A 14841-nucleotide genomic window follows, 5' to 3' on the forward strand; every position below is an offset into this window, starting at 1 on the left:
TGGATGGATAGATGGATGGATGGATGGATGGGAGGGACGATGAGGAAAATTTTAAAGGGACCCTGTGAAAATCGAAGACACCAGGGGGAGCTTAAACACCACATATATTAAGTGTGAAGGCGGGCTAAGCCAGGCAGCAACCCCATGGAAGACAGTGCGCACGGAAGCAAGTATCACGCATTGGAACCGCTCACCCACTCCCCAGACCGGGTCTGCGTTCTCCGCCCCCCCTCCCTCCTCCCTCCTCTCCCCCCCCGGGCCTGGACCGCCACAGAGATAAGCAAACAAAGGGGCGGGGCCCTGGCGCTCCGGACGCCGTGGCCAATCAGTGGACCCTGGTCCCGTGAAGGCTGACGCCTTCGTTTCAAGGGATCCAATCGACTTCTAAAGGGCTGCGGCGGGGCGGAGAGCTGGGCAGGAAGGGCTGGAGCGAGGCTGGCGCGCGCAGGAAGGGCTCCCCCGGGGAGATCGAGGGCGGAGGCGTGGGGGCGGAGTCGCCGCCGTGCGTGTCTGAGAGCGGAGGGCCGGCCGGCCGCCGCGGCGCGCGAGCGAGCGGGCTGACGCATCTGGTCTCGGCTCCCCCGAGCTGAGAGAGGAGGACGCCGCGGGGGGTGGGGGGGGCGGGGGGGGAGAAAGAGCGAGGGTGCGCGTGCGCAGTGGCGTGGGGAGGAGCAGGGACCTGGCAGCGGGCTGGGAGGCTTGCGAGCCAGCCGCGATCCGGGCGGGCGGCGGGCGCGCGCGCACCATGGGGGAGAAACCCGGGACCAGGTAAGGGAGGTGGAACCACGCCGCGGGGCGCGGGCAGCGGCAGGCCACTGCGGGCGCTGGGGTGATGCCCAGGCAAGGGCACTGGGGAATCGGGGGGCTGGACGCCCGGATCCTTAGGGGGCAGCCATCCAGGGCCGCCAGCCCAGGTCCTTGAGGATAATGGGTGGTGGGGGCGCGTGCTCGGACTCCTGCAGAAGGCGAGGCCCGAAGGGGATCTGGAAGCCGGCGTTGGGGGTTCTCGTAGGAATAGAAGGGTCAGACAGCTGGGTTCTCCCTTGCAGGCTGCGATGCAGGGGCGGAGGAAGGAGCAGGTGGCTGACCCGAGGGACTGTGTACGGGGAGACTGGATGCTGGGAGGGCAGTCCCTCAGATCCGTGCCTAACCAATAGAAAGCCTCCTGCCCAGTACCCCACAGGCAGGCCTGGTGCCCCCACCTGTCCCGAGGGCCAGGTGGCTCTGGCTTCCAAACTTCTGCCTTCCTTTGGGGTTGCTAGGAGCAACAGCCTCATCTTGAAGAGAGTACAGTGCATAGCGACCCTCTCTGAAATTGGTCCATATACCCCTCCTGGGGGGCTGGGGGTGGGGGAGGAGACAATATCTGCCCTGAGCACGCCTCCACTCCCCGGATGTTTTCTGTGCAATCGAGGCGCTTTCCTTCCACTGACACCCCGAGTTCTCTTTTTTGGTCTCCAGCAAGCTCAGTTTCCTGTTGTGACCCAACACCCCTTAGGGGAAAGGGGGTGAATGCCTTGAGTTCTAGGGGAATTAGAGCAAAAGAAGAAAAGGTTGTATACCTCAACCCAGAGGTGATCAGGACTAGCGGCCTGGTCTTCAGTGTTCCCTTGTTCAGCTGAACATCATTATCCATCCTACTCTCCCCCCCCAAATGCATGAGTATGAGAACCCAGGTTTTTTAAGCTTCAAAATAACCAGTATGTAAGAAAAATAGAGGGAAGAGTGGCATCCTGGATGAGGATTTAAACACCCCAGAAAAAGGCGAAGTAACTGACTTGAGGAAGGCCCCCAATTTCCGTTCTGTGGGTCAGGGAGGGGGGACAGATGGACCAAAGAGGGCCTGCTGACTTGGCATAATTCTCTCCACCTCATCAAATTCTGGGCCACAGGAAATGGAGAGAATAGCAGGAAGTGCAAAGGGTATCTGTTTCAGTTGACACCCTCACCCCCCACACCCACTGGGCCTCACCCTGGTCATTCCTATATTTTGCTTCTGTGTTCAGTCTGAATATGTGTACCCTGCTTCTCCTCCTTACACTAGCAAGAGGTGCTTGGGTTAGGATCCAGAGGACAGGTGCCCTGTAGTTCCAGGCTACACTATCCTTGGCCAATTCACTGTGACTGTCAAAGCCCTCTTCCAGGGCTCCTAAGGGAAGGCAACACTTGGACAAAAAAGAAACCATGTTAGGCGCCAGTGGCTCACGCCTGTAAACCTAGCTACTCAGGAAGTTGAGATCTGAGGATCTCAATTCAAAGCTAGCCCGGCAGGAAACTCGGTGAGATTTTTATCTCCAATAAACCACTCAGAAAACCCGAAGTGGCAGTGGCTCAAGTGGTAGAGCACTAACCTTGATATAGCTGAGGGACAGTGTTCAGGCCGAGTTCAAGCCCCATGACTTACAAAAAGAAAAGAAAAAGAAAACCAGAAGTAGAGGTTAGAGCCTGGCAATTATGCAAAAGATGGGACAAAAGGTTGAGCATTTATTCCAGCTGCCACCATGCCCACATCCACACATCTATTGGTTGGGGATATTCAGGAGGTTGCCTGATCTTTTAGCAGACAGACTCCAGGAACGAAGGGACAAGTAGAGTTGTAGCAGAATCCAGGGTGATAGAGTTGGACAGTTAGTGATTTTGGGTTCTGTTACCTGTGGATCCTTTCCAGTATTGGAAGGAATAGAATGGGTGCTTCAGAGAAGAGATATTTCCTTACCCTCTTACAAACTGGTAGAGTCTAGCCTTAGATTGTTTTTAACACGTGGGTAGAAAATCAACTGGATAACCATGTTGATAGCCATTGCAGAGGACAGTGTGTACATTTAGTGATTAAGAGCAGGAACTTAGAGCCAGACTGCCTCAGTTTGTATCTTGAGTTCCACCAGTTTCAATCTCTGTGACCTTAGACAATATTCTTGATTTCTGCATGCTTCAGTTTCCACACCTAAAATATGAGTATTAGGACAACCATCATTGGATTGTTGAGTATTAAATAAGGTAACTCACTTGAAACACTTGGAACAGTGCTGGACATTGATCGTGTACCAGTAAATGTTAAGTCAGCATTATCAGCTTTGTCATTTTTCAAAGCTACCTCAATGTACAAGGTCCACCAGGGCTGTCTACAGAGGGAGACAAATGAAACATAACTGCCCTTTCAGCTATCAAATCTCAAGTAAAATATAAACATGATATGACAGGAACACCCACTCCCTTAAAAAAAAAAAAAAAGGAGTGACTAGAATCTAGGTTGGCTCTGCATCCAAAAGCAGGAGATATTTGATGCTGAGGTTATTGGAGGTTAATAGATTGAGATCAAACTTGGGTAGTACTTATGACAGAAATTATTTGAGGGAGCTGGGTGCCGGTGGCTCACGCCTGTAATCCTAGCTACTCAGGAGGCTGAGGTCTGAGGATTGAGGTTCAAAGCCAGCCCTGGCAGGAAAGTTCATGAGACTCTTACCTCCAATAAACCTCTAGAAAACCGGAAGTGGCGCTGTGGCTCAGGCGGTAGAGCGCTCGCCTTGAGCTGAAGAGCACAAGGACAGCACCCAAGCCCAGAGTTCAAGCCCCACGACAAAAAAAAAAAAAAAAGAAAGAAAGAAATTATTTGAGGGGTAAAAGTCAAGGCCATTGCTCTTCCTTGTACCCCAGCTGTCATTGAAACTGGAGGTCAGGTGGAAAGATAGTTAGATCTGACCTAGACATTGCAACCACCCCATTTAGGTCTGCTCTGGGAGGTGGAGGAACTTGCATGGTTCCTGGGGCAACAGGTGGCCATTACTGTGGAGGGGGACTAGTTTGGGTGGACCAAGAACAAGAGAGGCATTTGCCCTGACAACTGACTTCAGGAAGTGTTGTATATGAAATGTGAGGGAGGGCTAGGAATGGGGCTTAGTGATAGTGAAGGAGGCCAGGTCCTGGAGGTTTATGCCTGTAATCTTAGTTACTCAGGAGGCTGAAATCTGAGGATCACAGTTCAAAGACAATCTGGGCAGGAAAGTCTGTAAAACTCTTTATCTCCAGTTAATCAGCAAAAAGCCAGAAGTGGAGTTGTGTGGCTCAAGTGATTGAGCACTAGCTTTGAGCAAAGAAGTTCAGGGAAAGCACCCAGGCCCTAAGTTCAGGCTCCAGTACACACACACACACACACACACACACACGCACGCACGCACGCACGCACGCACGCACGCACGCACGCACGAAGAAAAAGAAGGAATGTAAGGGACCTTCTGGAAAGAAGCTGGGAGGGTGTAAAGCTTCAAACCAGGGATCCAGGATGAGTTCTGCTTCTGCTTCTAAAGTGGGAGGGGGTAAAGTCCTGGTGTGGGGTACCCTACTGAGTCTGAGGGAGGCAGTGGGGTCTCCCTTTCTGTTTTGTTAGGGTCTTCAAGAAGTCGAGCCCTAACTGCAAGGTGAGTCACCCATGGGGCTTACCCTTTGATCCTCCCTAGGCCCTACCAAAGCTCAGCCTGCCCCCAGATGAGACAGTCTCCAAACCCTAGCTCCCCACTTCCTGTGACAGCTAAGATCTCACTTCCTTCCCTCCTCAAGCCCCTTGCTGCAGAAGCTGCTCCATCTGAGCCAGCCACAGATGGGGAAAGGGCTAGATCCTTGACTGGAGGGAAGGGACTAGAAGCAAACCCTGTTCCTTATAACTTTCTTAGCAGCCTGGGGCTGGGAAAAGTTAACAGCCCCTTCCCTCTCCCCTAGGCCATGGCCTGTTCATACATGAGCCCCTGAGGGGACTTAGTAAGGCTGGCAGCTGCTAACCAGCTGGTCCAGCAGAGTCCTCCCTGAGGACACACACATCCACACACCCAATTGGTGAGTTGAGGTGTGAAGAACATTAAGGGAGCAGCTAAAAAGCCTAAATTTGGCTGGGTGTTCTGGAAAACCCCATCACCCTTTCCCTTAGTCCAATCTAGGGAACCCAAAGCAAGATAGCCGCTTACGAGGGCTCTGATCCCTGGTCACCATCCTCCCCAATCTTCCCTGTTAACTTTTGACACCCTCAGCTCACTGTGTACTTGGGCAAGCGGGATTTTGTAGATCATCTGGATAAAGTGGATCCTGTAGGTAAGTTTGCCCAGAAAGGAACAGCTCATCTCCTATGGGACAGGGTGGGGGTGGGGGTGGGGATGGGGGATGAGGTTCCTGGGCCCGGGATTGGGGAAATGAGCCCATATGCCCCTTCCCTAGATGGTGTGGTGCTGGTGGATCCTGACTACTTGAAGGACCGAAAAGGTACTGGCTTCTAGTCCAAGAACCTGAGGGGAGGGGGGAAGTGACATGGACCAGGTGCCCCAGAGAGATGGGGTACTGAGGCAGAAAGACTCAGGAATGTCTTGTGTTGCTTAAGGGAGGGGAGGGATCTGGAATAAGGTTACTCTTGCTTGCCTTCTTCTTCCTTCCTCCTTCTCTATCTTCCTTCTTTCCTCCCTCCTTCCCCCTCTTCCTTCCTTCTTTCTTCTTCCTTCATGCCAATCCTGGGTTTTTTCACTCTAGGCACTCTGCCACTTGAGCTACAGCTCCACTGTTCAGTGGTTAATCGGAAATAAGGATCCTATGGACTTGCCTAGCGTGGCTGGCCTCAAACTGTGATCCTCAGATCTCAGCTTCCTGAGTAGCTAGGATTACAGGCATGAGTAACTAGCACTTGGTTAAGAAGGCACTACTCTTGACCTCTTTTGCCAGTATTTGTGACCCTCACCTGCGCCTTCCGCTATGGCCGAGAAGACCTGGATGTGCTGGGCTTGTCCTTCCGCAAAGACCTGTTCATCGCTACCTACCAGGCCTTCCCCCCAATGCCTAATCCACCCCGGCCCCCTACCCGCCTACAGGACCGGCTGCTGAGGAAACTGGGCCAGCATGCCCATCCCTTTTTTTTCACAGTGAGGATGTCTCCCACCCACCACAGTGCATGAAGTCTGGGGCTGGGTTGGGTTGAAGGGTATGAGATACTTGTTATGGACAGACCTGGGAGAAAGTGAGGAAATGTCCCTAAATGTCCCTTCAAGGCAGCCTCTTCCCTAGGATTCCTCCCCTGGCTTCTTCCTGCCTCATTTCCAAGTGCCCTTCTTCCAGCTCCTTAAGCTGAAATTGGGAGGAGGATTTGGGATTTTCTGAAGGGACTCAAACCTCCCTTTTCTTCTGCCACAGATACCCCAGAATCTGCCCTGCTCGGTCACACTGCAGCCAGGACCAGAGGACACAGGAAAGGTATGGGGAGGAAGAATTTTGAAGTCACAGAAGCAGAATAGGGTTCAGCAGAAGCCTAAAGCTCAGCTGAGCTGGAGAGTGAACTGCAGGGGGTGGGCTGGAGACAGTGAGGTGTGATCTGTGGGTGGGGTCACTGCATGTCACCTGCAAGCACCTGAGGGGCTCCCCCATGCACTGCCATGAGTAATTCTCTGTCCCAGCCTGAGTGGAGGGAAGGAGAGAGGAAGGAAGGGGAGTGGTGGAGTTGGAAGCCCAAGCATTGGGTAAGATGTGACCTTTCTTCCCCCTTCCTGAGGCCTGCGGGGTAGACTTTGAGATTCGAGCCTTCTGTGCCAAATCACTAGAAGAGAAAAGCCACAAAAGGTGAGGGAAATAACTTCCTCTGATTTCGCCATTTCCTCCCTACTTGCTAGAATCTTAGGTCCTGGTGGGAGTTGAAGTCAGAATGCCTAGGAATTGAGCCCTACCTCTACCCCCAACCTCTCTCCTAGGAACTCTGTCCGACTAGTGATCCGAAAGGTGCAGTTTGCCCCAGAGAAACCCGGCCCCCAACCTTCAGCTGAAACCACACGCCACTTCCTCATGTCTGACCGATCCCTGCACCTTGAGGCCTCCCTGGACAAGGAGGTGGGGACCCAATGGGTGACACCAATGCCACAAGCAGGCCAGATCCCAGGGGGAGGGGAAAGCCTCAAGCAAGATGATAGTTTGCCTTGGTGGGTGTGGAATTACTATGGGCTTAAGCTAGTGGAATGGAGCACCCCAAGAATGGGACCAGTTTAAAAAAAACAGTTCCAACAGTGACCCCTCCCCTCCCTTCAAAAGCTGTACTACCACGGGGAGCCCCTCAATGTCAATGTCCACGTCACTAACAACTCTGCCAAGACCGTCAAGAAGATCAGAGTCTCTGGTAGGAGGTGGGGGAGAAGGATAGGGGAGGGAGAGGGAGGGACCTTTACATAAGTGACTACCACTGCAGTCTCAACTCAGACCATAACCCAGTATGTAAAACCTACCGAGAGCATTTAAGACTGTTCAAGAATGATATGCAGGCCCTGGCAATTACTGTGGGGAAGGCTGTGTGTCAGGGGTAGGAGGGAGGGGTATGCGGGGTATGTGTGAGGGTGTCAAGGCTCGTATCATATAACTATATGACCTAGAGTTAGTCCTGTGTAGTCTGTGCTCCATCTAGAGCTCTTTGATGCCCCTGCCCCACAGTGAGACAGTATGCCGACATCTGCCTCTTCAGTACTGCACAGTACAAATGTCCTGTGGCACAGCTTGAGCAGGAGTGAGTATTCCCAGAACTTGGGACAATTGCGGGTCCCAAGCTAAGGGGAGAGAATGTGAGGTGGTGGCTAGATTCCTCCCTGAGTGATTTCCCTTCCAAAGATGTCTCCCTTAAAACCAGTTGGCTCTGAGCTACTAAGTATCCTTGAGTAGGCAGAGCCAAACCCTTGTAATCTCTGCCCCAGGGGCCATTGAGGGAGGTAATATTGTTTCCATGTGGTAGGCTACCCCCTCACTCAGCCCAGCCCCTCCAAAAGTCTTGTCTAACTTGTCCCCAACCTCTCAGTGACCAGGTATCCCCCAGCTCCACATTCTGTAAGGTGTACACTATCACTCCGCTGCTCAGCGACAATCGGGAGAAGCGTGGCCTCGCGCTGGATGGGAAGCTCAAGCATGAAGATACCAACCTGGCTTCCAGCACTATGTGAGCCTGGGGCTGAGGCGGCTGAAGTGCCAGGGACATATCAGTGAACAGAAGGGACAGACTCACACATTGTAGAGGAGGGAGGCTAGACAATCAGATAAAAGTGGTAAAACATACAGAGGGCAGAGGAGTGGGGGGATGTTGATTTCCCTGGGTAGCCAGGGAAGGTGAATGATGAAGTCAGTAGGGATGTGTAGGGGAAGAAGGTTCCAGGAAGACAGACAGGATAAACCCCTGAGGGGCTGAGGAATTGCAAGGTGCTATTGTGCAATTAGGCATGAGCAGCCCCAGAGGTCCAGACCTTCACAAGGGCTGGCTCTCGCCCCTCCTCATCTGATGCCATGATACTGGAAATAACTACACAATTGCAAAGCAGGCCTGGAGGCCAGCGTTGGTGAGCAGGAACCACAGAGAAGTAGGAGGTGATGGAACAGCACGTACATGGCTGTCTGGTCAGGACTCAAGTGATGCTGCTACAGATGAGGCTCCAGGAGGTTCTGAACAGGGGAACCCCAAGGTGACTGCTACTGGCAGGGCTGCATTGCTGCTGTTTTAGAGCTCCAGGGTCTAGTGAGAGTTTGTAGTTGTTGTTGTTTTTTCTTTTTGCTAGTTCTAGATTTTGAACTCAGGACTAAAGCGCTCTAGCTTAGTTTTTTCCAATCAAGGCTGGTGCTTTACCACTTGAGCCATATCTGTTTCTGGCTTTTTGCTGGGTAATTGGAGATAATCTCATGGACTTTATTTGCCTTGTCTGGCTTTGAACCATAGTCCTCATATTGCAGCCTCCCGAGTAGCTAAGATTACAGGCTTAAGCCACCAGTGCCTAGGTGAGGTAGTCATCTTGCTCAGAATCCTGATGGGAGTCCCAGGGGAGAGCTGGTGGACAGAGGGAGCTGATTCAGGTCCCCCTGCCCCCAATTGCAGTGTGAAGGAGGGTGCCAACAAGGAGGTGCTGGGGATCCTGGTGTCCTATAGGGTCAAAGTGAAACTGGTGGTGTCTCGAGGCGGGTAAGTGTGATGGGAGAGCCAGCTGTGTGGGGGTGGGGGGAACCACAGTGGTTCTGATTCCACCTAGTCCTTGTCATCTTCACGCAGCCTCTCCCCCTCCCCAGGGATGTCTCAGTGGAGCTGCCTTTTGTTCTAATGCACCCAAAGCCTCATGACCACATCACCCTTGTCAGACCCCAGACAGGTGAGCTTTCTACCCACCCCCAGCCCTGCAGGGGAGGCCTGAAGCAGGGCTAGGGGGAAAAAATAAATAAATAAATAACTCTGGTCCTTCCAGTGCCTGCCCACCCACCCTCTTCCCTTCCCCCAGCCGCTCTGGAGACAGACGTCCCTGTGGATACCAACCTCATTGAATTTGACACCAAGTAAGAAAGCACACCCTACCTTCCTACTTTGACCCTCTTTGGATAGATTCCAGTAACATTCAAATCCACTCTGCTACTTCCTGGAGAGTTTTGTTTCTTTGACGGGTCGGGGGCAGGGTGGTGATGTGTAAGGTCAGACCTAGCTTTATGAGACGACTCACTCCTGTTCTTTTTGTCTGCTTGCAAACCCCCCCCCCCCCCGATGCTTTTTTGACCACACTCCTCTGTCCTCGGGATGAGGGTGGAGTGGGAGGCTGAACAGAAGTATCAGCTGCCTTCACCTCCCATCTTTTCTACCACCAAGCTATGCCACAGATGACGACATTGTGTTTGAGGACTTTGCCCGGCTTCGGCTGAAGGGGATGAAGGATGACGACTATGATGACCAGTTCTGCTAGGAAGGGGGGCTAGAAGAAGGGAGAAGATGGTGCTGGGAGAGGTAGGGGCAGGACCAAGATCCCACTGTGAGAGGGGTGGGAAGTTGTCCCATTTTTTTTCCCCTCCTTCCTCTCCATCCAGCAGGTTCCTCAGCTAACCCCTGGGCTCCCTCCCCAAGATACACACTGGACTGATCGCTCATTCAAACTGGGCATTCATCTTTTGACTACACACAGCTCTGTTTCCCCCTTACACAGGATAGGGTGGCAGGCTGGGTTTACACCTAAATGTTTTACAGGGGGCCACTGAAAACAAGGATAGGAAATGGGGGAGAAAGAACCCCTATATTCACCCTCATGCCAGCACACCCCCTCCTGACACCATCTCTGCCTGCTATTCCTTCAACATGAGGCCCGGTGGGGACAAGGCCATTTCTTTGTTTCTGAACATACAGAAAATAAACCTTTTAATAGGTATGAGTGTGTGTTGGTGTGTTTCTGTAGCATTTAAGATGTGTATAGTGTTCATTGGGGCTTTTCTGTACCACAGGGCACCTGACACTGACTATCAATAAATGCTTATTGAATGATTGTACAGTTGCTGTGTTCCAAGGTAAACACTGAAACTTGATTTAGTCAGTCCACACTCAAGGGTACAACCACAAAGTAAATGTAAGCCATCGGCAGGAGGAATAACTAACTTTCCTGCACACGAGGTGATCCCTGGAGTTGGGCAAAGCAGGTTCTCACACATAACCTCACTGTGGCTTGACCCACTTGGGTTTGTTTCTACTGTTCTTTATGATTGCTCAAGCAGTGCACTGTTGGGACTCAATGGAACCATATTTGCATGCCTCACTAGGCAGACGCTGCCAGAAGCCCAGGCCATGGGTAGCCAGGAGTCATGCGTTGTCATGCTGCAGTAGGCCCAAGTCCTAGGACCAGTATCTTAAAGATGTTCCCATGACTTGTATTAAGACTGAGGCCAGGCACTGGTGGCTCATGCCTGTAATCCTAGCTACTCAGAAGGCTGAGATCTGAGAATTGTGGTTCAAAACCAGCCCAGGTAGGAAAATCCATGAGAGTTAGCTGTAATCCACCAGAAAACCGGAAATGGTGTTGAAACTCAAAGTGGTAGAGCACTAGCCTTGAGCAAGAGCTCCAGGACAGCACCCATGCCATTAGTTCAAGCTCCAGAACTGATAATAATAATTTAAAGAAAAAAAATACAGGCCTGACCAAAGCTCCAGACTGGACAGGAAGGAGTTGGCAACACTTTAGTCAGGCCCTGTTGGGCCTACAGGTGATCTCTTTTTTAATTGTGCCAAGGGATTTTATCAGGTATTTACCCCCTCTACCATTTGAGCTACACCTTCACATCTTTTTTTTTTTTTTTTTTTGGGGGGGGGGGGTCCGGTCGTGGGGCCTCAACTCTGGGCCTGGGCGCTGTCCCTCAGCTCTTCAGCTCAAGGCTAGCGCTCTACCACTTGAGCCACAGCACCACTTCCGGCTTTTTTTTTACTGCTTATGTGGTGCTGAGGAATCGAACCCAAGGCCTCATGCATGCAAGGCAAGTGCTCTACCACTGAGCCACCTTCCCAGCCCCAACCTTCGTACCTTTTTGGTGGTTAATTGCTGAGAAGAGATACGTCTCTAGCAGCTGGCTTGGAACCTTGGTCCTCAGATCTCAGCCTCCTGAGTAGCTAGGATTTAGGAGTGAGCCATCCATGCCCAACTCAATTACCCTTTCTTAACTCTCCTGTTCTCCATTTTTCTTAAGGTTCCATTTATTGCTCATTCCATGAGCAATCTTGGTTTGAGCCTATGATGTGCCATAGGGAACAGAAATAAACATTGAGTCATTCCCTAGTTATTGAATTATGTTCCCTATGTCCCCAGAAGTATAGGAGCTATGAGAATGTGAGAGAGGGAATGTGACGAGGTTGCAGTTTGGGGACAATTTCCATGGAGGAAATGACCTTTAACCAGGGAACTGAAAGATGAGTAAAACCTTTTTACAGGGATGAACATTCTGGACAATGGCAACACCGCACATGAAGGCCAAGAGGAATAGCACATTCTAGGAACTCTAAAATGGAGACCAGAGCCTGGGACAGCTAAGCAGAGGCAAGGTAGGGGGACAGCTCATATGGGCACTTAGTCTACACCAAGGCTCCTGAAATTTAATTTATTCATGACTTATCCACACTTTAAATGCTTCCAAAATACCAATGACCTTGCTTACCCTGCCACAGGGCAATGTGCCCTGACCATGCTGGCTTGGTGAAATGGAACAACCATCCTTTCTAGAACCTTCCCCTCTAGCAGCCTTGACGCCCATGGCCCCACTCCTTGTCCTCTGAGCTGACAGACTCAAACTTCTCTAGATGAATCAGAACCCCCAACGAGGCAATACAGATCCAGATTCTGCTCTCCACTACCTGGATAGCAAGTCAGAGGGTTGCAAGAACCATCTATGGATCTGGATGTAGCATTAACACACATGATGAGAATACTGCCTTTTTAAAAAAAGCTTTTCATATTTTTATTGTTTTTTATGAAGGTAATACACATTGTTAAAAAATAGAAAAAGAAAAAGAAAGACAAGCAGTCAACAACCCACCATCCCAGCTCCCCATTTCTCTTTCCCAGAGACAACCACTATCAGTCCCTGAGTTATCCTCCCTGAGATCCATTCTTTCTAATCCTCAAACATAACTGAGTTTCTGGCATTCACTATCTTACCTTAAAAACAGGACAGCAGATTATAAACTCCTCTACACCTAGGTTTTTTCCCTTAATAGTGTTATCTAGAATAGCATTCCTTAAGTAGTACAGACAGATCCACTTTTTTTGTTTTGTTTTGTTTTGTTTTTGTGGTTGTCAGACTTTAACTCTGGGGTTGGGCGCGGTCCCTCAGCTCTTCAGCTCAAGGAGAGCACTCTACTTGAGCCACAGCACCACTTTCGGTTTTCTGGTGGTTTACTGAAGCTAAGAGTCTCATGGATTTTTCCTGCCCAAGATGGCTTTGAACCGTGATCCTCAGATCTCAGCCTCCTCAGTAGTTATGATTACAGGCGTGAGCCACCAGTGCCTGCCTGGTGCAAGTCTAGTAGACTCTTATCTCCAATTAACCACCAGAAAACTGGAAGTGGTGCTGTGGCTCAAGTGGTAGAGTGCTCGCTCTGAAGAGCTAAGGGACAGTGCCCAGGCCCAGAGATCATGCCCCACTACTGACCCAAAAAAAAGAAAAAAACCAGAATTGCTGGTTCAGTTGAGTAGGTGAAATACGGTATTACTTGAGTTTTAATTTACATTTCTTTGATTATGAGTGAGAATGAAGCCAAGTTTTCAGGTTGATTTCCTTCCTTCCTTCCTTCCTTTCTTCCTTTGTGGGAGTGTAAAGTGCTGGAGATCAAACCTAGAGCTTCACACACTCTAGGCAAGTGCTCTCACAATGAGCTACAGCTCACCCCTCTTTTTTCTTAATGTACTTTCAATAGTCCTTTATGTATTAAAAAATTCATTAGAGATGTAGTTCAGTCATACAGTGCTTGCCTAGCATGCCCAAGGCCCTAGTTTCAATCTCCAGCACCACAAAAAAAAAAAAAAAAAGAAAAAGAAATTAGTCCTTTGTCAAAAACTTGGTAAATATTTTTTCTGGTTTGTCACATTTTTTTTTTTTTCCGCCGGTTGTGGGGCCTGAGCTCTGGGCCTGGGCGCTGTCCCTCAGCTCTTCAGCTCAAGGCAAGAGCTCTACCACTTGAGTCACAGGGCCACTTCCGGCTTTTTCTGCTTATGTGGTGCTAAGGAATCGAACCCAGGGCCTCATGCATTGCAAGGCAAGCTCTCTACCACTGAGCCACCTTCCCAGCCCACATTTTTTTTTTTTTTGGTCCCGGTAGTAGGCCTGAACTCTGGGCCTGGGCGCTGTCCCTCAGCTCTTCAGCTCAAGGCTAGTGCGCTATCACTTGAGCCACAGTGCCACTTCCGGCTTTTTTTTTTCTGCTTATGTGGTGCTGAGGAATCCAACCCAGGGCCTCATGCCTGCAAGGCAAGCACTCTGCCATTGAGTCACCTTCCCAGTCCCTTGCATTTTTTAAATATATATATATATATATATATACATTTATTTTATTATTTATATATATACATTTATTTTATTTTAAGGTAGTCAGTGTCTTAGGTTTTTATTTTTTTGTCTTAGGTTTTTGGTTTTTTGGTTTTTTTTTTGTCACTAGCCTTTGGCATTACAGTTTCTTCACAATTTGAAACTTGCACAATTTTAACACTTTGCTTTTTTTCAAGATCTTATCAACCACTATCTGATGGTCAGTTTTTCCTCCTTTGCTTTACATGCTCTCAAACCTATCCAGCACCTCTTCACTCTAAATTGGGGGTTAATGTGTGCTGCCAAAGGAGGCAGGGGACAAAATAAAACAAGACTTCTTTTTTTTTTTTTTTTTTTTGAGGTACTAGGGTTTGAACTTAGGGTCCTACAGCTTGAATCATCCCTGAGCTTTTATTTTTTGCTCAAGGCTAGCCCTCTACCACTTGAGCAACAGCTTCACTTCTGGCTTGTTTGGTGGGTAATTGGAGATAAGAATGTCAGGGAATTTCTTGATCTTATAGAACTTCCTACCCTGGCTGGCTGGGAACTTCTATCTTCAGATCTCAGCTTCCTGAGTAGATAGATTACAGGCATGAGTCAGTGGCACCCAGTTCCTCTATCCATTTTTATTCTAGTTTTTTTTTTTTTTTTTTGTCGGTCGTGGGGCTTGAACTCTGGGCCTGGGCGCTGTCCTTCAGCTCTTCAGCTCAAGGCGAGCGCTCTACCACTTGAGCTACAGCGCCACTTCCGGTTTTCTGGTGGTTTATTGGAGATAGGAGTGTCACGGTCTCTCCTGCCCTGGCTGGCTTTGAACCGCGATCCTCAGATCTCAGCCTCCTGAGTAGCTAGGATTACAGGCGTGAGCCACCAGCGCCCGGCTTCTAGTTATTTTTGAGATAGGGACTTTTTTTTTTTTGTCCAGGCCAGTTAAGACCATGATTCCACCACTTTATATCTGGGATTGCAAGCTAGAATGCACCACCATGCCCAGCTTTTGCTGCTGAGATGAGATCTCAAGACATTTTAGCCTAGGCTGTCCTGGAA

The 14841-nt window shown here is 50.1% G+C and overlaps 1 protein-coding gene across 2 annotated transcripts; it reads left to right on the top strand.

Moving 5' to 3' along the window:
- Positions 1 to 664: 664 nt before the first annotated feature.
- On the top strand, positions 665 to 10163 carry Arrb2 (arrestin beta 2). 2 transcript variants are annotated; one of them, XM_070001621.1, is made up of 15 exons: positions 665 to 768; positions 4385 to 4415; positions 5019 to 5079; positions 5203 to 5247; positions 5698 to 5894; positions 6163 to 6222; positions 6518 to 6585; positions 6714 to 6849; positions 7048 to 7132; positions 7441 to 7513; positions 7799 to 7936; positions 8861 to 8944; positions 9049 to 9128; positions 9255 to 9309; positions 9614 to 10163. In XM_070001621.1, the coding sequence occupies exons 1-15, from the start codon at positions 746 to 748 to the stop codon at positions 9705 to 9707; spliced, it is 1230 nt and encodes a 409-aa protein (XP_069857722.1). In that variant the 5' UTR covers positions 665 to 745; the 3' UTR covers positions 9708 to 10163. The 2 variants fall into 2 exon arrangements, with proteins under 2 accessions (XP_069857722.1, XP_069857721.1); XM_070001620.1 differs by having other exon boundaries at positions 667 to 768; positions 9222 to 9309.
- The last annotated feature ends 4678 nt before the right edge of the window (positions 10164 to 14841 follow it).

The sequence above is a fragment of the Dipodomys merriami genome, unplaced genomic scaffold (genome assembly GCF_024711535.1).
Source record: "Dipodomys merriami isolate MVZ:Mamm:240054 unplaced genomic scaffold, mDipMer1.0.p SCAF_59, whole genome shotgun sequence".
Lineage (NCBI taxonomy): Eukaryota > Metazoa > Chordata > Mammalia > Rodentia > Heteromyidae > Dipodomys > Dipodomys merriami.

Bases quoted from the DNA above. Each gene is read 5' to 3' on its own strand.
- Arrb2 (XM_070001620.1), top strand. From the start codon at position 746: ATGGGGGAGAAACCCGGGACCAG. The intron at 7,514-7,798 runs GTGAGTATTCCC...CCAACCTCTCAG, and splicing joins GTGGCACAGCTTGAGCAGGA to TGACCAGGTATCCCCCAGCT. The intron at 7,937-8,860 runs GTGAGCCTGGGG...CCCCAATTGCAG, and splicing joins AACCTGGCTTCCAGCACTAT to TGTGAAGGAGGGTGCCAACA.